This window comes from Chanos chanos, chromosome 2 (assembly GCF_902362185.1).
Source record: "Chanos chanos chromosome 2, fChaCha1.1, whole genome shotgun sequence".
Lineage (NCBI taxonomy): Eukaryota > Metazoa > Chordata > Actinopteri > Gonorynchiformes > Chanidae > Chanos > Chanos chanos.
Window position 1 is genome coordinate 15488489 of NC_044496.1, and position 23790 is coordinate 15512278.

The 23790-nt window shown below is 41.4% G+C and overlaps 3 protein-coding genes across 5 annotated transcripts in view; all 3 read right to left on the reverse strand.

The window, feature by feature from the left end:
* The window catches only part of chsy1 (chondroitin sulfate synthase 1), a 39765-nt gene extending 24920 nt beyond the window's left edge, over positions 1-14845 (reverse strand). Inside the window, exons 1-2 of the mRNA XM_030766799.1 lie at positions 14216-14845; positions 12699-13194 (exon numbers count right to left, since the gene is read on the reverse strand). Of these exons, the coding sequence (XP_030622659.1) occupies positions 12699-13194; positions 14216-14529 (810 nt within the window). The 5' untranslated portion in view covers positions 14530-14845. The remainder of the gene's footprint in view (positions 1-12698; positions 13195-14215) is intronic.
* An 858-nt stretch (positions 14846-15703) lies between these two features.
* On the reverse strand, positions 15704-18310 carry selenos (selenoprotein S). 2 transcript variants are annotated; one of them, XM_030765713.1, is made up of 6 exons: positions 18074-18310; positions 17180-17305; positions 16971-17077; positions 16763-16852; positions 16592-16661; positions 15704-16481 (listed from the first exon to the last, which is right to left on the reverse strand). In XM_030765713.1, exons 1-6 carry the CDS (start codon positions 18153-18155, stop codon positions 16402-16404), a joined length of 555 nt encoding a protein of 184 aa, XP_030621573.1. In that variant the 5' UTR covers positions 18156-18310; the 3' UTR covers positions 15704-16401. The 2 variants fall into 2 exon arrangements, with proteins under 2 accessions (XP_030621573.1, XP_030621572.1); XM_030765712.1 differs by having other exon boundaries at positions 17174-17305.
* Positions 18311-18858: 548 nt separating this feature from the next.
* Positions 18859-22176, reverse strand: snrpa1 (small nuclear ribonucleoprotein polypeptide A'). Of its 2 annotated transcripts, XM_030766124.1 has the most exons (10): positions 22070-22176; positions 21701-21848; positions 21490-21568; positions 21281-21327; positions 21079-21181; positions 20446-20525; positions 20018-20093; positions 19820-19913; positions 19071-19154; positions 18859-19001 (listed from the first exon to the last, which is right to left on the reverse strand). In XM_030766124.1, the coding sequence occupies exons 1-10, from the start codon at positions 22149-22151 to the stop codon at positions 18955-18957; spliced, it is 840 nt and encodes a 279-aa protein (XP_030621984.1). In that variant the 5' UTR covers positions 22152-22176; the 3' UTR covers positions 18859-18954. The 2 variants fall into 2 exon arrangements, with proteins under 2 accessions (XP_030621984.1, XP_030621983.1); XM_030766123.1 differs by having other exon boundaries at positions 18859-19154.
* Between the last annotated feature and the right edge of the window lie 1614 nt (positions 22177-23790).

Below are 23790 nucleotides of genomic sequence, written 5' to 3' on the forward strand. Positions count from 1 at the left end.
CTGAACCAGATTTGGGAGGAGAGGAGGAGCCATGGAAATGGCACTATGATTTGGGTCTGTCTTAACAGTGCTGCTCTCATGAATCATAGACAGAGGGTACATGAATGAACATGAGAATCAACCCCACTGTGAGAGGAAGACGCTGACTTTTTTTCTTACTTTTAACGTGAGCGGCTCTCCATCTCTTTATCCACTGAGGCAAATAGTCAAATTCTCTTTTGTTGTTCCAAGAGCAGCACACAGGAGGAAGAAAGAGAGAAGAAGAATACGAGAGAGGGGGAGAGGGAGAGAGACAGACAAACACAGAGAGGGATGATAAAGCACAAGATAGACTGAGAGAGATTGTAGAGGTTTTGCTGTCAAGGAATGTGAGCAGTACTATGGTTTGCTATTCAGATTCACTACAGCCCCTTGTAACACACACACACACACACACACACACACACACACACACACACACACACGTCGCCCTGGGGAAAATGAGCAACCGGCACAGCTGTGTCACTGCTGACTCAATCAAAACAGCAGAGAGAAGGGGGATGCACGCTGGGGACACACACAGACCTTTATCCCTTGAAAGAATGACCCTAACAGACAAAAGACTTATGGAACCTTAAAGAGCACACACCCTGAAAGGAGTATGTATGCATACACACAGATGGCATGACACACAGTCAGAAACATGCGCACGCACGCATACACACACACACACACACACGCACACACACACACACAATGACAGCATCCTCTCATCGCTATGTATGTCTGCAGGCACCAGATGTTGCTTCAATTGCAGGATCCGCTGACAGGTGCACAGACTGACCGGACAGGCAAACCTCTCAATCATCGCCATTGCTCCGCTCATATCCATCCTGCTTTTCAAAGGGTTCCAGAGCTCAATTACAGCCCATTAGAACATTAAGCGGGATGAGGAAACTGCACAACGCTCCCATGTGCAAACCACCAGAGACTCGTCTGCATAATGAGAGAACCAGTGCCGGCTTTATTAGTCCAGTCAGTCAGCTTCATACGTACACTAGAGAGCTATCACGATATGGTCAAGCACCAGACAAAATAACTACCAGACAACCAAGATTTTTCTTTACCTCACAGTCCTGTAAGTAAGAAGATAACACCATACACATGGAAAAAATGTCTGTTTCTCTCCTTTGATAAAAGTGAGCAACCAAGCCTTCAAGCCATGAGCAATAATTGGGGACATACTTGGGTGGGGGGGGTGGGGTAAAAACTGTATTTTAATATTGTAACAACTCAGTGATGATACCTTTTTTGGACAAACAGCACCTTCTTAATGAGCAGCAACTGGAGGCACATAAAGAACTTGCTCCGGGATGGTTCTGTCAATGCTCCGGCCATTTCTCAGGGAGCATGGCGACCAGATGGTGTACTGAGTTACACCCAGTAACAAAGGGAGGCCTGCCAGCGCTTTAATAGCCCTACTTAAAACATGCTGTTCATCAAACACTCCACTTTACCATGACAGGGTGAGACAGAAAAACGATCCAAAAAGCAAAATGCAAACCATGAGCTTTGTCTGCTCTCAACCTCATTTTGAGATTTAGTGCTAAGCAAGGAACCAGACGTTCCTACAGTGAGCCACGTATGGAAGATGCTGTTGACGAAAAGACAAGGTGAGAACTCATGAACTCACTCTCCTCACCGTTTAAACTGGAGTGTGGACGGATGCTAGTGTGCCTTATACTGAAAAAAGAGAGGTTTCATTACAAGCTACCTGTACACGCTGTGTGACACTGAAAAAATTATATATATATGTACATATATACACACACACACACACACACACACACACACACACACTTTTTTTTTTTTTTTAACTGACGATCGCATCTTGAAGACTCCAAACCTAAGCTCTCTCTGCCCTAAACTAACACTACTCTGCATAGGAAACACTGCATTTCTACAAAAGAGCAAAGTTAAAATGAAAACCTGAAAGAAAGACAGAAGTGAGCGCGAGACGGAAGGCACAACTCAGACATGTATGTGCCAGGAATATGCCCGCTTCAAGAACACAAAAACGCCAGGGCATGCCAAGTCTGTCCGCCAGACGGGCTGAGGCAATCTGTGGGCTGATGCTGGACAGGAAAAAAAAAAAAAAAAAAAGCTCCGGTCTTTTCCGGCGTCTGCTAAACGATTCCGGGCAGGGCCTGAGAGCGGAGGAGACAAGTAAAGCAGACAAGAAAAGGACGTAAAAAAAGGAAACCAAGACAAACGACTTGGCGATGCCCGGGTGTGCCATTATAGATGACGACTCATGGAACCGAGTCTGCAGGGCAGTATAAGACACGTGAAATACAGGGTCTAAACCAATAAAGGTAGAGCTTCTAGAAGACACGTGCTTGCAGACGCACGCTGGGATCCCAATGAAACCGTATCACGGCGCAGCGGCACATCAAGCAAACTGATTTCTTCATTAATGAAATCCATCAAAACAAAAGGCCGAGTATTATTTTCATATGTAAAATAACGCCACGACCCTTTCAGCGGTTTCGAATGCACGACTGTAAAAACTGATTAGATCCCCGCACAAAAACATCTATTTACACTGGCGCGTATGAAGCATTCCTGTCACCTGTGCCAAATCGCCACGTTGGTGAGAAAAAGCTTTTGCTGTTTTTTTGGGTTTTATTTATTTATTTATTTTGGTGCAGCTGGCTAGTGAAGATAAACTGAACGTATCTGACGCTTTGACTGAATTTAATGAACAGAAACAAAGGTCAAGTCCAGCTGTCAGAAAGAATGGGGAAGCACAGTCTCTCAGGTTAATTTGTTGGTGGTGTATTTTTCCAGTCACGAAAAAAAAAAAAGAAAAACCACAAACAGACTCAAGGTTCCCATGGACACAGAAGTCACCTTGAATGAAACAGAGTAGTGAGAACCAATGTGACTGGACTAAAGAGAATCCCTGTTTTACCAACCTCTATACTGGCATGCTGACCCAACACGCACCACACTATCAGTGCATCTGATTTTAACCTGATATGCTGCTACAACATGACACAGAATCAGCAGCAGAACATAACTGTAAGAGTCATGCCACTGTGATCAGCTGACACATAGGTTGCACTTCAAGCCAAACCACTCCATAAATCTAGACTCCTAACGTGCCTATTCTTGGGTTTAAAAAAAACAGTCTAGGATTTTCCTAACGCCCGGTTTCTACTCCGAACCATTCCGAGCAAAACAATTCCTCTACGCCTTTTATCAAAGTCCCAAGGCACAAGAGCACATGGGCTGAACCTAGGAGAAACAGGAACAGGAAGTAAGAGAGGTCTCTGTGAAAGCTGATGCTGATCTAATGACCCACTTCATGGTCAGCTAAATGGGTTAGGCGGTACCCAATCAATCATAACGTGGTGATCTGTCCAGTGATCCAAACCAGCATAATAAAAGCACGGATCAATGTGTGCACAGCACGGACTTCATACAGTCCATCTCTGACAGGCCAGTACACTCAAAAGGATAAGTCCACACATGGAAACTGTGTTACTTCCTCTTAGACAACACAGAGCTTAGGGCCGTCTGACATAAGACTTCTTGCTCGGTAAATTTCAAAACCTGCCCAAACAATTTGGAATAATGTTGTAACAGTATTCATTGTCTGACACATTAGTCTGTGGGCAGATTATCAAAGAGTTTGCAGATCATCTGTCTTTGCTCCAACATGCATGTTAATCAGATATCAGCACACCGCAGCATTTGTCAGCTCTGTTCAGATATATAACGGCTATCACATCATAACTGGCTTTAAGCTCCAGTCAGCAGTCTTGCTTCTGAAGATGGAGTTGGAGGTTTTGGTGTTTGCTGGAACTCTGGCGACAAAGCAAAGTTAATACAGAGGCAGAGGGTGTGTCTCGGACAGACTTGCCAGCCTGCTACAGCTCACAGAGAACTGCTGACTTCAGCACGGACGTTTTTATGCTCCCTCTCTCTCTCTCTCTCCCCTACTCAACTACACCTCAATTTCTCCTCTCTTCCCTTCAGACCGGCAAGAATCAAAGAATCACACTGCAGAACCAGGTCACGAAATGAACGCTACAGCATCCCATTAAAGCGTTTCAGGAATATAAGTAGAGGGGGGAAAAAAAAAGTCTTACTCTTACACGCAGACAGAAAGTCAAGTGTGGGCAAACTGTCTCAAGCTTTCAACCCTGAGATCATCAGAGATCAATTTTGCTCTTCAAGAGTGACTCAGACTCACAGTTGTGCTGTATTAACTATCCTCTGTGGTGGAAGCGGCAGAGTAAAGAAAGAGAGGCTAGATCAAGAGTGAGAGAGAAAGAGAGAGGGAGGAGGAGAGAGAGAGAGAGAGAATGAGAGAGGGATTGAGACTGAGATAAAGAGAGTGGGGAACTCGTGACGTCGTCCCCATTCCTTAGGAGTCAACACACAATTATCAAGGTTGTGTAATACATTCTCTCTCTGTTCTATCTACCACTTAAGGTGACATTCTTAGACATCTGGTTTAAGTCTGGGATGCCTTATTCTGACAGTCAAATATACTATCTTTGGAAGCATTTAAACCGTTTCTGGTGGGAATCGAATATGAAAAACGATATCCATGAAAGTACAACGTTTTTGACATTTCCATGAGTTGACTCCTTTACTCCACTTACTGACTAAAATCTACCCACAGTGTTTTTAGGTTCAATCAAACATAAAACGGTTTTATTTTTTATTTTGGTTGTAGTTTCTTTGAGACCTTGAAATCCTGCTTATCCACAGCTCAACTTGAATACATGGATTAAAATAAAACTGACTTCATTATGACACATCAACGTCAAGTTTCAGTACATCACATGTGAGATTTTAATTCTCTGCAAGTTATTCAGAGCACGTGATCAGCAGAGAAGCTTTTTAAGAGTTTTAGCGTTTCATTAGAGAGACAGATCCCCAACCATAACAGGAAAGGGCTGCTCCTTGATTGCCTTTAAAGAGAGCTATGAGGGACTAAACATTGCCAGTGGAAATGAGAGGTTTAAAAGGCATGTTAATGGATTTCCTCTGAGTCTGTGTCAAACAATTGGGACTCACTGCAAACTGAGCCAAGTCACTATGAATGACAAACAGGAGTTCAGAATGCACTGGTGCAGTGGGTGATAGGGTTGAATTGTAAAGAAAACAACAAAGAGAAAATGCCATGTGTTCCCAAGAATTGAGTTGCCATTAACAGGACATTCTAATATGTGAAGCTCTATTATTAGGACACAGTAAGGAAGCAATCAGCGCAATGACACACTTGGTCAGAAGTACATCAACACCAAGGGGAAGTAGCATAAGGCAATAAGTGCCACTGGTATTGATAAGATCACAGCCTAACCACCTTCAGTACAGAGAGGATAACATCTTTCCACAGTGACTAGCAGGCTGCAACAATGCAGCAATAAAACAGCATAAATTGATATGTGTTCATACATTTATGCTGTTTACCCATAGCGTCGCCCTTGACTGGCTCATCGACCTTTGTAAGCTGATAAGCCTTCCACTTTGTCTAAGAGATGACAATGCCCCATTAGCTCTGCTTGTGTGGGGCAGAGGGAAAATGTCACACCTTGTTGTTAGATTAGTGCATTGTAGCCAGGCAGCTGAGATTTGGAGACCATGCACTCGAGGCAGACATCGATGTAGACGGAGCCATGTCTCCGTGCAGTGAACTGTACAACTGGTCGTACTTGCAGTTCCATATAATTTATATTCCACTCACAAAATTATAACCTACATTTATTCAGTCTAAACTCAGCCATTAAAAGACACACAGCAGAGTAATACCATTCAAGGACAGCTGTGCTGACAGGGAGTTCTGGTGGTGGTGACTTGCCTGCAGGTTTACCTTGGAAGTGAATTGCTAATACCGACAGGACTCTGCATCTGTATATTTAAGACTGAGTCTACAGTGACTGAAACAGATAGGGCTAACCTGTATCTCCAAACCTATCCCCTGCAAACAGTCACCATACAGTTAGAAGCTGGACAACTACTGCCATTAAGGCTTGGCTGCTCTGTCAGGGCAGTCTGGGGTAGTGTGAACCACACAAATAGAGCCAGCCATCAGGCAGGGAACAGTTACCCAGTCATTTCCCCTCTGCATTCCAGCACTACCCAGGAGACACAAAAGACACACACACACAGACACACACAGAGCTTGCTGTGGATGCTCTGGACTCCGTGTGAGGAGTCTGGGGCCCTGGGAGAGGTTAGCAGATACACCAGGAGTGACAGAGTAGAAATAATCACCTCTCTGCAAACAGGCCTAATTTATGTCCATTGTGTGTTTGAAAGAACGTGTCATGAGGTGAAATGTTACAAAGGGGCAGCTGCAGCAGATAAGCCGTTAATAGCAATGATCTGTGAACATACTGTAGCTAGTCACCTCAAACTGCCATTTCCAAAAAAAAAAAAAAAAAAAGTGCAAAATGAGTAAATTCACAGTTCAATTACATTGACTCCCCCCCCCCCCCCCCCATGATGCTGGCGCATTCAGAATACTCCACAATGGACTTCATGGCCCAGACATAAACGACTTAGTTCTCAGGTATGAAAGATGTACCTAAGCTAATATACGTCAGTAATGCTGTGAAGAAAATTTGATTTTATGTTTTCCTTGCAAAGTCTTTGTAACATTTCTGCAGACCCAATATGATTCAGGGCTGTTGGGTCACTGGGTTATTTTGTAGACTCACTAATTCAACAGATTCACAGTGATTATACTGAGTACACTCCCAATGCACCTGTGGCCTATATTATGTCGCAAGCATGCTGAGTTGCCTAAAAAGAAACTGTTATGCTTGCCCACAAAAGATATAAACTCTCTTTTCATCACATTCTGTCCAACAACAGTCTTAATTATGGGGAGACTAGACAAACCTGCCTCAAAGAGCTCTCCCAAGGTCACTGCTGCGACCTGAAGGGTTATCCTCTTACCATCGTGACTGAAACAACGAACACAATCCAAGCCACCGAAATAGAGCCTTTGCAGTAAGCTTCCAACCAAAATACAGCAGGCTCTAAGTTCGACAAACTGTCCCTCTTAAATCACATCTGGCTTCGACCAGGCCTTGCAGCAAAAACAATTGCTGACAATCGAGAATCATTCCCTAGTGGAGAGCCAGTCGCTAGAGCTCCATTCATCTGAATAACCATGCATATGCACATATATGTATGTCTGTTTGTGTGTGAGAGAGAGAGAGTGTGTGTGTGTGTGTGTGTGTGTGTGTGTGTGTGCACATTCCCTCTGCTTTCGTTACTGCACTCACACCACCAGTAGGAAAAGGAAAATAGTTCAACCGCAACATACACAAGCTGAGATGTAAAACATGAAAAAATAGAGCATGAGAGGGAAAAAGGGGATTGATATGGACAAATTTAATTGGGGTGGGGAGTAAAGGTAGAGTAGCTATAATACAGGGTCTCTGAGGCCCTGCCACAAAGAATCTCCTGTTCAGAGTTTGAACACAAAAATCGGTGTAGCAGTCTTGAGAAGGGAGCACAGGCTGAGACTTGGCAGTAAGTGTTCAGATGCAATGAGCCTTAAGCTGTGGGCTCAAACCCGGAGGAAGCAGATGCTGCTGATTTTCATTAGCTGTGCTCTGGCATGTCTGTGGGTTGGCATGGAGATGACACACAGAGACAGGGAAGGCTTTGCTCTCAGTGTATGTAGAACTACAGCTCTCACTATAGGGATATGCTAAAGCACACATACAGAGGTAAGGCCTAGCTCCCCGTTATAAAAACTCTATAACTAGGTAACATTATGGAGGCCTGCTGTCAATTTACTCTGCCCTTTCTTCACCTACTGTGCTTAAAAATTCCACAAACAACTCATGGGCATTTCTTTTCTGCTGCCTTTATCTGTTTCGTTATAAAGTAAGGAAAGTATTCTGCCATTAATACACTGTTGCAAATGCACTGACTCAGATCCACTAGCTGTTGGCTCAAAAGTCATCTAAAGATCTCTTTCAACACCAGGAAACCACAGTGTTAGTTCTCAGATGTGTTAAAGGGCGATAAGACAGCAGTCGAAACGCGAGAATGGTAAAGCTGAGAGAGGGAAGCATTGAGCATTGAGAGGGTCAGTAAGACAGAGGCATGGGGGGGGTTCCTTTACGCCAATTACAATTACAGGCCCTGTTGAGACGACAAGCCGTCAGGTCTGAGAAACGGGAAAACATATTTGCACAGGGTGATACGAAACGCAAATAAGGGTTAATGCAGGTAGGCAACAAATCAAAAAGATAAAGTAAGGAAGTAACAGCTGGGGGAACTCATGTACACAAGTTAAAAACTCCCTGTTCAAATTTCCAAACAAATGAAAATATAGTAGCTAAAAGACAAAATGCTTGAGCTCTGACAGAATGTATAAATGGAAGACACAGACTGCAACACTCAGAGATTTTGGACAGTCTATAAACTGTCTGGCCCACCCAGTGGCTGCAATGGGTTTGTGCTCTTCCAGCCAACTGAGTGAACCCATCAGTATTTTCCAGCATTTTAGTAGACGTACAATTTACAGCAGTTAGATTATCCTTAGGGAGGATTAACAGACCGACCCATACACCAAAGTGACAAATCTGTCTGAAAATTCAAACTTCTCTGTGAGATGCATCTGAATGACATTCATATGTCATGTAAATACAGAGCTATAATTACGCCTGCCAGGCCTATAGCATGAGCCTTATGTTGTGCACGCAGCGGTGTGGAGGCAGGATGAGATTCCCCGTGCTAGTCCTCACAGAGACACAGGGCATATTTCAAGTCTTATGCATAAGTGAAACTCTTTAACCTCTGTTTGTATTTATTTTTAAATGAAACTTGTAAACATCTATTTGGCCCTGTGGCTCTAATTTTAGTCTCTTGCTTGGGAGTGTAGAGGAGAAACAGAATAACACATACATGAGTCCAGTGGCCACAGGATGTCTGAAAATACGTGAGGTTTGCCACATACACGGCCATTTGCAAAGGAGAAAAAAGGAGAGCGAAAGGCAGCAGACAGACACACAACTTAGTCGTCTCATTCTAAAGACAGAAACGGGACTATGTGAATCAAATTTAGCCTGTACTTTCAGAACAGTGGAATGAAAACATATAAAAGATAATACAGACCTTATAAATAGCACTGAAAAAAAAAATGTCTAGAGAGAGATTTTGATCTGGCATGAGTAAATTAAAGAGTACATCATCAAGGTCACAACTTGTTTCTGCTTGAGGAAGAATGATGGGGAGACCTCTGATGAACCCTTTCAGTGATCACATAGGCCCTTGACTGAAGGTCCACTATAGAGAGTCATTCCACTGACCAAACTAAGAAACCGCTATCCTACACACATGCATGGAATGAGGGCTATGAATAGGCAATACTGTTCCTTTAACAAGCTAAGGAGCACAAATCAGATCTAGTTCAGAACAGCAAACAGTCATTTAAAAAGTCATATGATCAATGACTCTTTTGGGTACAGAGCTCAATCAGTCCAGAACATTCAAACAGAGAAAGACATGCATCAAAAAGACTGACTCAGTACTTTAAAAGCTGTATATACACACAGACAACAAAGTTCAGCTTCTCATTAGATTTAATGTATGTTCTCATCTCAACGAGATCAGAAGTTATGTTAGAAGCCGCGTGACTTAAAGAGCTTGTTTAGGCTGTTGGATTTAACCTAAAACATGTAAAATGAGCATAATAATTGTACATCTTACATAAATCTCCACAAAGGATTCCATGAAAGACCCACAAAATATAGGACTGCAGCAGCAGAGTAATTCTTGGTTTCACCATGTAGCAAGAAATAGGTTTGACAGGCGTTTGTTTGCAAGAGCATGTTAGGCATTATGGGGTATATGTGTGGGAAGCTGACTTCCTGTGGATTTCTGTGACAAAAAAATATATATATAAAATCTAGATGTAGAATCTTCTAGACCCAGAGCAGACAACGAAAACGCCTCTTTTCACAACACAACCACGTACCCACCTACACACACACACACACACAAACCTACGCATCATAAACCTGAAACATGACATGCGATTTTTGAGTAACTGATGAGAAACCTGTTGTGCAGTCAGTCATATTGATGGAAACCAACTCTTGGAACCGGTTTGCCTGAGATTTCGTGGAACTTATTCTAAAAGCGTGATCCAGATATCTGCCTGAGTGAACAGGAAGAGCAGCAGCAACACTGAGAACTGCAGTAGCCAAAATGTGCAGCACAGCTCCAAAAATTCTGCTTTTCAGGTTCAAGATAAGCCTACATAAATTAGCACTGCTTGAAAATGTTGAGAGCTTCTGCTCCTCCACACAGACAGAACAATGTTTTTGTTGTTGTTATTTTTTTTTTTTCCAAATGACACCCAACAAGAGCACCAGACGTGCGGTTTGTCTCTGTCTGAAATATCACAAGCTAAACAGAAATCTAAAACAATATTTAAAAAAAAAAAGGGGGGGGGGGAACAGAGATGCGAATCTTTTTCTCTATACATCTGCGTCATCCATACTATCTGAAGGGGTTAAAGTGCCATTTTGCCATCTTTTATCATTACGCATACCCGCTTACAAACATTCATTTTGCATGCATTGACAATAATGCCCCGAGCATTTTAAGTGAAAATGCATGGCACATCATGGTACAAGACTCAATGCAGTCCCATCAATCCTGATGAAAAATGAGCCTGTGGCAGCAGCAGCGAAAACTGAGGGGCTACATACAGGCACCAGTGTGAAGGAAGGAGGAGCTAGAGGAGACCAAGGTCAAATGAGCAGATTGAGGAGAGTCTTGGCCATCAAAGGAGCTCCCCGAGAGCAGCTGCAGAGAGGATTCAAGACGGGCAGTATTAAGGTGGTTAAGGTGATGAAAGCTTATTCTGCATTTGTGGGGGTGGTGACAACTGCTGCACATCCTCCCTCAAGCAAGTGCAGCTAGCAATATGCAACTACGCGTTATAGGGCTGCCCACATTCTACACTGTAGTTTACATGATACATTATAGCCCACATACATAACGCCACACATACTATAGCACAACATATGTTGTGCATATTCCTGTTTTGGGCGTGAGAAAAGGTTGAGAAGGTAAACTGAGACAGTCAAGAAGACATGAGACTTTGGTAACCTTGAGGAGATCAGTCTTGTCCTTCAGACTCCAAAATTCACATCCTCCTCTCTGTGAATGCCTAGTGCAGCTTTACTGAGCAAGTCACTCATTGTGCAATTTGAAAAACAGCAAAAAAAAAAAATGGCACTATTTGATTTGGTGTTGACAGCAAATAAACTTCTCACTTAAAAGATACAAAACATCTCAAGCATACACACAAGACCACTGATATGATCATTTTTGAGTGCAACAGATGGTCATCTAAGAGCTTGTGCAAGTGTATTCGTCAACAGGGCTTTGAGGTCACTTAACAGGGCGGACCCTTTCTGAGGGCTTGTAGAGACATGCAAGGCAATAGGTCTTTCCAACGTCCATAAAGAACTGAGGGCAGAATCCTCTGACATTAATTGCTGGTTGCCCAGCTGTGCTGTCTCTAACTAACCTACTACAGCTGTAATTAAAGCTCACATCAAATGCCCATTAAAGCTCCCACTGGCCCCAGTCACAAGAGAGGCTCTTTAAAAGAGCTGTGAACCAAAGACTCCAATTCCACCTCATTCCTGCTGCCAAAAACTGACAAGATTTACTGAATACCTCTGATGTCTATCCAACCTACTTATTTTCCATTTTGCCACTTTGTGAGGCATGAATGACTGTGTGTGAGCGTCCCCATATCAATGACTATTTATTGAAAGCGATTCAATCTTTTATGCAAAAAATAAAATACACTGCGCAGAGTTTCACTTACAACTAGGAACAGACAACAGACAGGAAGAAAAGATATTCATTTTCCACACAAACCTTACATCTACTGTAATAAAATGGAGAGTGACAAGAAGGAAACCGAAAAGAAACATTTTTTGCCAAACAAACTCATGACACACCTCAGGTCTCTTAAAAGACTCCCTCTCCTTCTCTCCAGTCACTGACAGAATACTAACAGACTGTTAACTGCATTTCCACCAAGCCTACTTTCAATTACTCTGTCTATTCTATATTAGTACCAAAAGAAACTATTCAAAGGACTGAAATAATGGCCCTGAGCTTTGTCTTTGAGTCGGATGAATCCTCTCTTGCGGATCGGAAGTCAACCTGACAGAAGGGCAGTAAAAGACCAAACCTGGGGATCTCATTTTTCATGAGAAAACTTGAGCGGCTGAGACAGCCATAAAAATCAATTAGATACCATCCTCAAAATTAAAACCATTAAGCAAATGTCTGCGTCTATTAATTCTGAAGCAGCTATTCATGTCTAACAACACTAATATCTACCAAGGTAATATGAAAGCCCTTAAATGGTTCAGAAAAGCCACATCGTTCAGATTTTACCCATAAAAGGATATAAAAAATGAATTCTTACTACAGATGTGTGACATATAGGCTAGCTTTCAATATCTCTGGTCAAAAAGTAAAGATATACCTCTGAGATAAAGTGGTTTTGTTAGTCTTACCTTCACTTAAAATGAAAGCATTGACTGCTATTCTCACTTACAAGAGGGTCTCATTTTTGCCACAGTATTTGGATACATACTTTCCTGAAAAGCAACCTGTTTTTCCATCTCTCTCCCTCTTACCTCATAGGACCAGACACATTGTACTCCAGCGAAGCGACGCACACAGCGGCCCACTTCTACGTCCTCATGGGTGGTGTACATCTCCTGCAGGCACTGGCGGATGTGAGGTACCATCCTGCGTAGCACCTCACGGCTCATTATGACACCTGGGCCTCCCATGCAGAAGTTTTCGCCTGGCTCCAGAGCCAGCTTACCCAGTTCATCACGGGCACCCATGCCCGTCTGACCAAGGAAAATGGCCTCGCTACTGTTCAGACTTCTCAGAAAACTTTCCAAACGATCACCCTTAATGTAGACATCATCGTCTGCTCGCATGAACCATTCAAATTGGTCTAAGTAGTGGTCATGCATATACTTGAGCATCATGAAAGACTTCTTTTGGGGAGGATATGAGTCGTCCACATTCTGGAGGGCCACGATTGGGATAGGGATGGATGTATCTGAGCCCTCACTGGAGAAGAACTCTACCTTGCCTGGAATTGTCTGAGCCCAGGTCCTGCACAAGATACAGAGAATGAGTCATATAGCTGCATTGCCGTAAGATCAGAGCTCCCTACAAAGTGTTTTAAATCCCCCATGTAGTGGCATTACTTTACAGTTATATACTTTAACTGTGAACATATATCAGGCGTAGCAAAGGCTTAGCTATAAGACAACAGCTACTAAAATCAGACATAAAGTGTAAGAAAGAGCATAAGGCAAACAGAGTGAAAAGAGAGCAAGTAAAAAGGCCAGAGAGGTTCTGTCATTGCCTCCAATTTAACAAAATAACATTAGTGTTATGGCTCCCTTTTCACTCTGTTTATCTGAAAGCAATGGGTTAAATCATATCAAATCTATTCTTGGAACACACCTGACACTAATACAATATCCTTGTTTGCCACTGCAGATGGACAAATATGTTTACACCAAAATACATTAAGTTGCCCTCATGACTGCATGTATGAAAAGATAGCACTGTTCAGTCTTCTCCAGACAGTCCCTAATTATATAAAACTCTTAACTGCTCATCCACTCCTACTTGAAAGCTTGGCCTCAGTGGAGGATCTTCTGAGCTAATGTTGTAACATGTAAACACAAACTCTGATAAACCCCGAGTACTATTTTGTCAAATTTCCTAAGTGCGGGGCATTACATCATATTGAAAGTATTGCATTCCAGCTACTGCTAATTATGTGATTAGGTGATTTGAAATTCAATATTACATCTTAATACTATAACCTGTCATGTTATAACAGCAGCCAGGTAAGCTAATGTGAACTAAAAACAATGCTTACACATTAGGCAAAAGGAGTGGTTGAAATGCACACGTATTACTTTTTTAAATGATGGCAATGATTTTATCCAAAGGTTTAAAAGTAGCTACGTCCGTTGTTCTGAACTTTTTTTGCTTTGTTTGTACAAATCATAGGAGAACACAACTCTATACACAATATGTTTTGCAAGCCTTAAACCTGCGAAACTAACGTATTTTGTTCACAGGAACTGGCGTATTCATTCGACACACCATGTCTTACCTATAAGCTGCTACTGCTCGGTTGTTCAGGTACTTTTGGGCAGTCATAACGCCGACAAAAAGGAAATTCTTGGACTTCGGTACTGGTTTCTCTGTTACCAGCCTTCCGTTATCTTGGGGTGGCCACATCAGAGCTCCGCCGTATTCCCTCTTCAGTCCCCCGTGTACCCCGCAGCCACCCGTGCTTGCCCTGCGTTTTTGGCCAGCATTCTTCAATTCGGTCGCCCTTGGCAAAATTAATCTGGAAGCCAAGGTAAACCCGACAACCAGCCCTAAAAGAACACTGAACCATGCCCTTCGGCTTCTGCCTGCCATTCCCCAAACCTAAACCAAATGTATTTCACCGCTTGTTCTTGCGTCGCAAAGCGTCTCTTGTTGAAACCTTACACCGGTTAATTTGTAATACTCTCCAGAATACTAGACTCACAGTCACTCATGGTAGGAAGCTTTCCCTTGCAGCCACTGTTGGTTCCAGTGTAGTCTTCTGTATATACGTTGTAACACGGTAGTCTCCATATACCCAACTCTAAATCCGTCCTCCTCTGATGATCCCTCTAACTATTAAGCATTGCGTCGCTATCAATCACGACAAATTATAACCTTCGGGTAATTTATGTGGTCTGTTTAACGATGAGCAGCATCCAGTCTTCCGACTACCTCGCCATTGTGAGACTGTTCAGAATGTCTCACGGCGACGTGGTTTGGCTGTATAGTTTGACCTAATGGAGTCACCGTAGAGAATCTCTGATTGGTTAAGGAGCCAGATTACGCAGTGCCGGTGGTCTTCTCCCACTAGTGATGACGCTCCTTCCTTTACACGGTGAAAAAAAAGAAAAGGAAAAAACTTTGAGGTTTTTTTTCAGCTTAGAAGTTACAATGGTAGTTAATGTCAGATGACTTATCGAGATTTTGACGTGTTTTGTTGCGGTAGTGATGAACAATTAACTGAAAAGAACTGACTGAGTCCAATGTTTTTGTCTTAAGGTGAAGGGTAATATTGTATGTCTCCAACATTTAATACGACGGGGAATATTACGTCAGTATATCCCTAAGTCGAGCAACTCAAACGCGAAACCGTTCATAAAACGGTAGTGTGACCGTTATACCAACAAGGGCGTTACACTATCCCCACCTAGTGGAGGAAACACGATTTGGCGAGGAGACTATTTACTGCACAGACCTGCTCTATTTAAAGTGGCTATGAACTGAAGTCTGTTCTGTAAATCGCAGTTAGCAATGTTTATGATTTTGTGTTAATTCCACGAGTGTTTGGTATGCAACTAAAGTATCCACGTCCATTCGATGCTGATTGTTCCTTAATCCAAAAAATCCATTGTTTTGTTTACTTGTAAAACGCCTTGCCTCAAGATACTTGCATGGAAACAATTATCCCAAAAGTCCAACGTTATACTAGATAAATGATCTATATAATGCGGGCGTTTATCTGCACGTAACAAGGGCAAAACAAAGGCAAATAAACAGTCTTAACTTCAAGATCAGCAAGTAGGCATTTTATTTGTGAAGTTCAATACAAAGACAGTCAAGTACATAACATTGATCATTTGTTTGTGAGTCATTTACGACTTCACCATCACAGATTCTATTGCCAGAAAATAAAAAGGGTTAAATACACAAAGAGAGAGCTATCACTAGTTCAGTTTGCAATGCAATCCAGAGCACAGTGAAGTAGCCATCTGAAACATATCAACTCACAAGGTGTGGATACAGCGCAGCATTTTTAAGTATGAATGACGGAAAACTCAGGAACACAAATTTTCAGCAGAAAATTATCAACCATTCCCAATGGCATCACTGCCATTTCTGAAAATGGCATCATTAAAAGCTGTCACTCTCACATAGTTGGCCAAACTAACCCAGATTGCTATTAAAAGAAAGACAATTATTTATTGGCAGTTTTAGGTCCAAAGCTTTGCAAATTTCATTTACTAAATGACTAGAAAAGCATATACCATGAAGTGAAACTGAGACAAAACATTTGATGTGACAACCTGGGATATTAACAAGCATGACTCCATATCGGAACTGATTAAAGAATTAAATAGTAAAAAGTAAAAATCAGTATGGAGTCACTGTAAGTACCAACAGCTTAATTCAGCAGAAATTTCAGTGTTCCTGTAATGAGGATGAAGGTCAGAGGTCACTGTGTTACCCTGACCGACTTTAACCTCATCCACCAGCTGAGGGCCCCCTTCTTCCTGGTCGCCATGTACAAGTTCCACCTCCCTCTCCACTCAAAGGATTAAACCCTACAACACAATGAAGGCCTCATTTAAGAGCAGTAAAGCTAGACAACTTCAACATGCAGCATGTATTGAATGAGAATTAAATACACGACTTAACAAACTTCTTGCCATACCACTATTACGAAGGGGTTTTTTGTCCGTCTTTGGTTTCAGCACTGTCGATGAACTAGCTTCTTCAGTGTTCTGTAAAAAAAAAATGCATTGGGTATGAAATGATTTACACAACTTGGAGAAATACTTGACAGTAAAACAAAGAAATACGTCTGACACAGCTATCCTCTCACCTGTGAAAACTTTTGATTTCCCTTATAACTTTTTCCCTCCTTCATACTCTCCCACATCTCAATCTTCTGTCGTCTCTTCTCTTCTTCCAACTGAAATATAAGAGCATTTTTTTAAGAACGGATTGGCCTTGTACTCAGAGATTTTCTCCTAAGAAGTAAAATACTAAACGTATTATTTGACAAAGAGTGATCTTGAAGTAGTGCTCACTTTCTGCTGTTTTTCTCTGTACTCTGCTGCTTTCGCATTAAGCTCCTCTTGCATTCTTTGCCTTGCTGCTTCCAAAGCCTCTTGGCGCCTTACCACGGATGCAGGATCTAAACAAAAATTAGATTACTCTTTGTCAGTATGATGCCGCATCTATTTAACAACAAACAGTCCAAAATTTGTTTTACACCGTTAATAATACTTACCATGACCAACAGTTGAGGCAGTGGCGCTTTGCTCTTGGTTTCTTCTGTTCTTATTAAGATGCTGAATGAGCAGGTAAATTCCAACACAAACGAACAGCACATACCATCCATACTCAGCTAGGAAACCGGTTGCTATAGTTAAAAAACAAAGAAAAGTCAAATTTAAAATGACAATAAAAGTTATATCTACCTATAACATCGATTACTGGAGTCTTAATGAATCACAATCACAACTGCCACCCAGTGTATGCTGTGATTATTTATAGGGAGGTGTATATATGTGAGCTACACTGACAAGACTGCCTGGTCGCTACTAGTCTAAGCTTAACCTAGCTGGTGGCTAAACGTTGTATCACAGAGACGACATGTCCGCATGTAAACATTACACCTAGCAATATTGGTCGCCGGTATAACATCTAAAATCAAGTTATATATCAAGCAAATAAACTGTGAGACTCTACCTCATATGGTTTGCCATCAACATCAGCAAGTAAAACCACCAGCGTCATGGGCTGCCTGGCAGCTAATAATAGCTATCCTATCCTATGTATCTTACAGAACTTTTTGACGCCGAGTGGCGAAACAAGCCATCTTTAGTGAGGTACGTCTGTGATCAGTCCATTTAGGAATACCTGGCGAGATAAAACTGGTTGTGTGGTGTTGTGTGGGTCACCACTGATTCCAGTCTGCACCAGTATTGAGGCCCCCCAACAACCATAATTCCCTCACCCTTTTTGTCCCCATGTTACCGTTATAGATGCTAAAATAGTTAGCATTAACAAGCTGGACAGGACTACCGTTCGCTTGCCTGAAATTGTTAAATTACAGAAAATCAGACCGGCATGTAACAGATACAGGTGAGAGAGGAGGGAGTTGGAGTTCAGTAGCTAGCCGACCCACCATATGTTTGAAGAAAACTTAGATCCTGGTTATCCAAGTTCCTCTCCGTTTTAATTTCAGAAGCTTCGTCGTCGGCTTCCATTTTCAAGCTAAATCAAGCGTTACTTACTGAAACGACAACAACGTTGTTTTTCTAAATTCGTCCAGCTTCATCAGATTAAAGCTACACTTTCGGTATTTATGTTAATTGAATTCTGCTTCAAGCGTTTCCGCAGTCTAACCAATCCACTACAAGGCTGACGTGGAAATACCGGGTTAGTAAAGGAGCACGATGAATCCCAGAGATTAATGTACACTAGATGGCAATATTGCTACTACAGAGCAGTACGGTATAAGCAAGTAGTCGCCCACAAAAATGGGTTGGATTTATACCCGTGGCATTTTTGTTTTTGACGATTATGTACAGTAGAGATATTCTCCCAGGCTATACTAAAAATCGCATCAGTTTTTTTGTGTGTTTTTGAGAAGTTGTGAAGTATTGTCTCACAGAGCCCATCATTCTGCAATTATTATTACAAATGATAACTATTTGAAAAATAGTTACCATATAATGATGACTCAAAGGTTCTACTGCGAATATAGTGACCAGATCCATGGAATTTTCTACTGTTGTGACCAAGATTAATAGGCCAGATAAATGCATTCCTTAATGTGTTTTTCTAATTTATTTACAGTAACATGTTGTTTAACAAAACCTATGTCAAAAGAACAAATGTGACTGGCTATACCAGAGGAAATCTTTATTAAAAAAAAACACACTGTAAAAAAAAAAAAAAAACATACTATGAAACATAAACAGGGATATCATCCAACAAAATCATACTGCTCCAAAAAAGGGGTGACTCGCCAACTTTAGGACATCCATCAACACATAAAAATAGTTAGGAGCCATTAATATGCATGTCCTCCTCTTCAACATCATCTTCATCTCCCTCCTCCTGTTCTCCGTTCTCACCCTCCTCTCTGATTTGATCTCCCATTTCATGTCGGCCAATACCAGTTTCCATATGTATCTCTGATTCTGACTGCATCCCTTCATTCTCCTCTTCCTCCTCCTCTTCCTCCACCATGCCATGTGCACCTGTAAAAAAACATGAAATATGAAAGCACTCTACTAATCCTTTACCTGCAGTCTTCACATGCTGCATCCTTGGTGCAAGACTGTCTCCAGATCAGCACTTTAACATGCCTATTTCAGGGCATCACATAAAACATGAGAGCTGAGGCAGTTCTGGATTGTTATAACTGGATATAACAAAAGTTCATCAAAACCTTCTGTACATATCATGTAGATACCATAGCTGTAACAAAGAGAATGACATAAAAAAGACATTTCTTGTGGACACATACATCTCTAAAGTTTATCTTTAGAGACATTTCACAACAATAAAAAAAAAAACCCTCTCACAGAGGGAAACCACAGGGTTCATGACAGTACCGCTGCTGTAAGGGTTTGTGTGAAGTCAAAACAGAACCACTGTCAGTTCATCACATTAGTCTGACACAGGAACAACAAGGGAGATGACTACTGCATTAAATACTGCACATCATAAGCAGTAGCATGCTTTGTGAAAGTATACAGATGCAGTATATGGAGTAAACTGGGAACATTTCATTTGATTTGACACAGCTCAGAACTGATTCACTCTGTTTGTGACATACAGTCGGGAATTCATCGACACTTGTCTCTAATGCAAGTCCCCAAACAGACAGCCTTGCACTAGCCTGCTCCACTGTCTGCAATACCTTGTCTTAGTTCCCTCCCAGGGATCTGTCCGGATTGGAGAAGTCCTTTCAGCCGCTCTACTTCTGCCAGTGACGTGGCACTAGCAATAGCATTCTGTAGAATGACAGAACATACGTTTGGTACACAAACAAATAATGACATATAAAAAAAAATTAAATCAATGAATGGTCAAGATTTCATCAGGAAGAAAAGTTTGCCTTGATAGCCTCCACATCTGCAGGAGAGGGGCCTGTTTTCTTCTTATCAGCCTGCAAACCTGCTCCTGGAGTGAAACTGAAGCATATGAAAAAGTGTTATTAAAAAGTGTCCATAACAGCAATGCTTCTCCAACCTTTCAACCAATCATCTCACAACCAGAGTGTAGTATCTTATCTTATTTGTGTCAATAAACTGATACAAGAGAGAAATGCCTTGAGACAGCTCTCCAGAGACACACTGTGTACGGGTAATAATTCTGGTTCAACACTAAATTTGAGCTTGACGTTGAAGTTCAACATTTCCAATTACAATAACCATCAAAGCCATGGTAGCCTTGTTTTGTTTCAGGTTGGTCGGATGACTTTGTAAACCAGTCTGCCTCCAGTGATTCCAAAGAGCTGTTCTTAATCAAGGATTTTCATCTTACGTTTTTGTTCGCTTGGCAATATCCTTTGCAAGCTGAGCACCTCGTTTGCCTTTGAACATTTTCTCTGCCTCCTGTCGTTCCTATGGCAATACATCAAAGAGTTAAAGTGAAAGTAATATGCGATGCCATCTGCCACGGTCGCACTCAACATAATAGCTGTGTGCGCATTTTGGATTCATGAAACTGAAGCTGAGCAGATACCACTCATTTGTAACTACTGAAGAATATAGATCTGTTACACACTCAAAACTCACATGTACACTCCTGACATTTGAGAAAACCATAAGCCATGGACACTCCCTATGTACCCATGGGAAGAGGATATATTATGTGCAAATATGCTGGACTTGCATTCATTTTATACTCAAGATTGTATACTCATTGAAGCACTGCATTGCCCATATATATATATATATATATATATATATATATATATATATATATATATATATATAGAAAGCATTCATCTACTCATTAATCTTTATTATCCAAGTCTTATCCACATGGATGTCATTAAGTCCCATACTTATTGATTAAGGATTCTCTTGTTCACAGAAACATGTACTGATTGCACAGAAAGTGTCTGAGACAGCAACAAAAGGATTACAATTCTGAGAGAAATGCTTATCATACCTTTAGTTTAACCTTCTGAAAGTCCAGCACACGGATTTGGGGAATTTTGTTGATGACATAGAGTCTGTAATGTTTCTTATTGGTCACTGGATTTCTTAGCAAGCTGGAAGTGCGATAAACAAGGGTGAGAAATCAAATTAAATCATGACGGGGAGGTGTTTTATACAAAGGTCTATTATACAAAGAGCTGTTCAGCTAGTACCTGAGGAGGGTCAAAGTCTTCACAGACGCAAGGGGATCCAAGTCACCCTAACAGCGTAAAGAAAGCATTTTGGTCTCTCAGAATTAGTCACTAACAGATCAACGTATAAAACAGCTGGGTTCCCTGACTTTAACACAATCACACTGAAAAATAATTGCATCATGTTTATCAGAGCACACTCAAAGAAATAGAAATATGTAAAAGCCTACCAGTTCTTGGATGTTATTACTCGTCAGAACCAGTTCTTTCAAATTCGGCAATGACTGTTCAAGGCCTTCACCTATACGGCTAGAGAAAGAATTTTGTTTTAAATAAATAACTTGCTACTTTGACATTAATTCATTGCTCGTTACAGTAAAAGTCGTTACTTCGGGGTGACCATTCAGTTTGTTTGCTTGCTCGCTTTATAATGCTACTTACCATATGCGGTTGTTATTCAGCAACAATGTTTTGAGCCTTTTAAGTAGGGGAAAGCCATCCAGTTTTCTGATTTCATTATCGGAAAAATCAATTGTATCAAACTGGTCGAGGGTGGCACCAAGATTTTCCAGTACGGGGATTTTGTAACCTTTGAAATAGAATCACAATACATAAACCAGTTAGCATAACAACACTGTTATTTACCGCAGCAAAATAAGATAAAATAAAATAAAAAAGAGAATGAAGTTCCATTTGCCGGAAAGCCAGTTACTCCATATATGCATACTCTACTGCATGCTTAGGAACGAATTAATCTAGGCCTTAGCGTTATTGTTAGCCATAAAGAGAGATAGGTTGTACTTGCCCTACCTCGCAGATCCAGTTCTCTGTCACGCACAGGGTTTGTATATTGAGCAGCTTGCTCAATGAGCTCTGCCGACAGTTTAACCATGCTGACGGCGAAAAATAAAGGAAAATCCGAGATGTTATGTTAGCTCGCACAGAGCGCTCGAACACTCTCTTAGGTACAAACACGTTACCGCCAGGAACTCCCACAATGCACTGTCCAACCACCAACGCGCCCTGGATCTGAGAGGAGCGCCAACTATTGGCCCGCCATGGCCATTACTCCGGTCTCATAGTTTCACGGCCAGTGCCCCTATAGGTGGTTCTCTATAATGACGTTTCATTTTGTTTTCCGCCTGGCACCGGTTAAATAGACTCGTTGAAGCTCAAAATAATGATATAAGCACGAAACAAGAGCAAGAACGTTATTATTATTATTATTATTATTATTATGAGTAGTGGTCGTATTATCATTAGTATTAGTATTATTTTAACACAACAACAACAATACTACTACTAATACATACATACATACATACAATCGGTTCACTGAAGTGAAGATGACCTATTCCTGCTCATTAACTGCATAAAGACATTCACAACACTCGAAGATTTGCTTGTAGGTCCAGGTTATTGTATTTATAAACAAAACATTGACATCATACAAATAGACCATAAATGTTAACATTTACAGGATATGAGTAATAATGATTATGAAAATCAGGAAGAGCTTACTGTGTCACTGAGTTGTATTTTGAGAATGCATTTTGGTACACGGCTGATCCAGACAGGAAACAGGGAACAGTACTTGACAGAATGGCACACATTTCATGGGATGATTATAGGCACACTCTGCACTACTCTTTCAGTCAATAAAACTTGCAAAGGTGAGTGGCAGAAAAGGAGACCAGGATCTTGAGATCATTTGAGACCTCCAGTCATAGACCTCTATGACCTGTGCCTAGACTTTGTATCAAGCTAAAAGAATAGCTGTTGGCTTGGCAACAGACAGCTCCACCAGCCCTTCCTCTGCCCTGCCCGTCAGTGTGGACCCCCCTCAGCACTGACAGCTGAAGGAGTCACAAATCCACTCCTACTCCTCACCAGTTCATTCAAAAACCTGGAACAGAGGCTAATATTTCAAAAGTGTATTTCATGGTACACTATGACACATGGCTAATAACATGACAATATGAAATACATTGCAGATAATATAAAAGCGCTGCTTTTTCCAGAAAGCCTTTCTAACTTGTGAGCTTTCATAGTGTTTTACAAATTCAGTGCATCAGTCGACATGTTCCTAAGTATTACTATGGAGCTGAGGTCACAAATTACATTTCCAGCTTATGTAATTTCTATGGATAAATAACAGGGCTTTGGCTTTGATGCAGAGCATAGACAAATAAGCAAGTATGCTGCTAAGGGTAATAATACCAACTGTTTGTCCTTGCTGGAAAGGCAACAATGCTTTTTAAATATAATAGGACCTAAAGTTCAGGTAAGAGTCCTTTTTAATAGATCCCAAGAAAGGCAAAAAGAGTCTTTCATAAAAAAGAAGTCCAAAGATCCTTGAAAAGCTGTGTACATGTAAACAGTGCCATACATGTCATATCTTCACCCTAAGGGCTAACTGGAGGCTGCCTTACATTAAATAGTAAAGACAATAATTTTTGTAGTAGGTCAGCTGAATGTGATGGTCCTGTCTTGGTTATACCCTTCACTTGTCTGGTATGGTCAGAACGACC

Coding starts and splice junctions, on each gene's coding strand:
- snrpa1 (XM_030766123.1), bottom strand. CDS start 22,151: ATGGTTAAACTGTCGGCAGAGCTCATTGAGCAAGCTGCTCAATATACA. Junction 21,182..21,280: donor AAGACTTTGACCCTCCTCAG/GTACTAGCTGAA, acceptor TCGCACTTCCAG/CTTGCTAAGAAATCCAGTGA. Junction 20,094..20,445: donor ATTGCCAAGCGAACAAAAAC/GTAAGATGAAAA, acceptor CATATGCTTCAG/TTTCACTCCAGGAGCAGGTT.
- selenos (XM_030765712.1), bottom strand. CDS start 18,155: ATGGAAGCCGACGACGAAGCTTCTGAAATTAAAACGGAGAGGAACTTG. Junction 16,853..16,970: donor ACAGAGAAAAACAGCAGAAA/GTGAGCACTACT, acceptor CTTATATTTCAG/TTGGAAGAAGAGAAGAGACG. Junction 16,482..16,591: donor AAAACCCCTTCGTAATAGTG/GTATGGCAAGAA, acceptor ATTGTGTTGTAG/GGTTTAATCCTTTGAGTGGA.